Genomic DNA, 430 nt, shown 5'->3' with positions numbered 1-430 from the left:
CAGCCCTCTAGGCGGCGCTCGCACCTCACCCCAGCAGTCGCCCATAGGGCCGGCAGAGACCCAACCTCCCGGACCGCCACGCCCCAGCTCCCCGCAGGCGCACCCTAGCTCGAGCTCTGGAATGGAATCCGAACTGGAGACGCCCCCTAAGGCCCTTGAGCCCGCGGTGGCGGTCCAGCCGCCCCTCCTGCGGGAGCCCCAGGCGTCGACTCGTAGAACGGCCCGGGCCCAGCCCCGCGCTGCCTCGGCGCCTCCGCTGGACCGGTCAGCGGACGGTTCCTCCCAGGGGACGCGTAGGCCGCCGGGGGCTGCAAACCCGGGGAAGGTCCTGGTGGACCCCGAGAGCGGCCGCTACTACTTTGTGGAGGCGCCGCGGCAGCCTCGGCTGCGGCTGCTCTTCGCCCCCGAGAGCGGGGAGGACGGGGGGGGG

The 430-nt window shown here is 74.2% G+C and overlaps 1 protein-coding gene across 1 annotated transcript in view; it reads left to right on the top strand.

The window, feature by feature from the left end:
- The window catches only part of PROB1 (proline-rich basic protein 1), a 5,935-nt gene that overhangs the window by 3,110 nt on the left and 2,395 nt on the right, over positions 1–430 (top strand). Inside the window, exon 5 of the mRNA XM_010850610.1 lies at positions 4–397. Within this exon, the coding sequence (XP_010848912.1) occupies positions 4–397 (394 nt within the window). The remainder of the gene's footprint in view (positions 1–3; positions 398–430) is intronic.

This window comes from Bison bison, unplaced genomic scaffold, assembly GCF_000754665.1.
Source record: "Bison bison bison isolate TAMUID 2011002044 unplaced genomic scaffold, Bison_UMD1.0 scf7180017864291, whole genome shotgun sequence".
Taxonomy (NCBI): Eukaryota; Metazoa; Chordata; class Mammalia; order Artiodactyla; family Bovidae; genus Bison; species Bison bison.
Note: the sequence above shows the minus strand (reverse complement) of the source record. Positions and strands in the feature narration are given on the sequence as shown.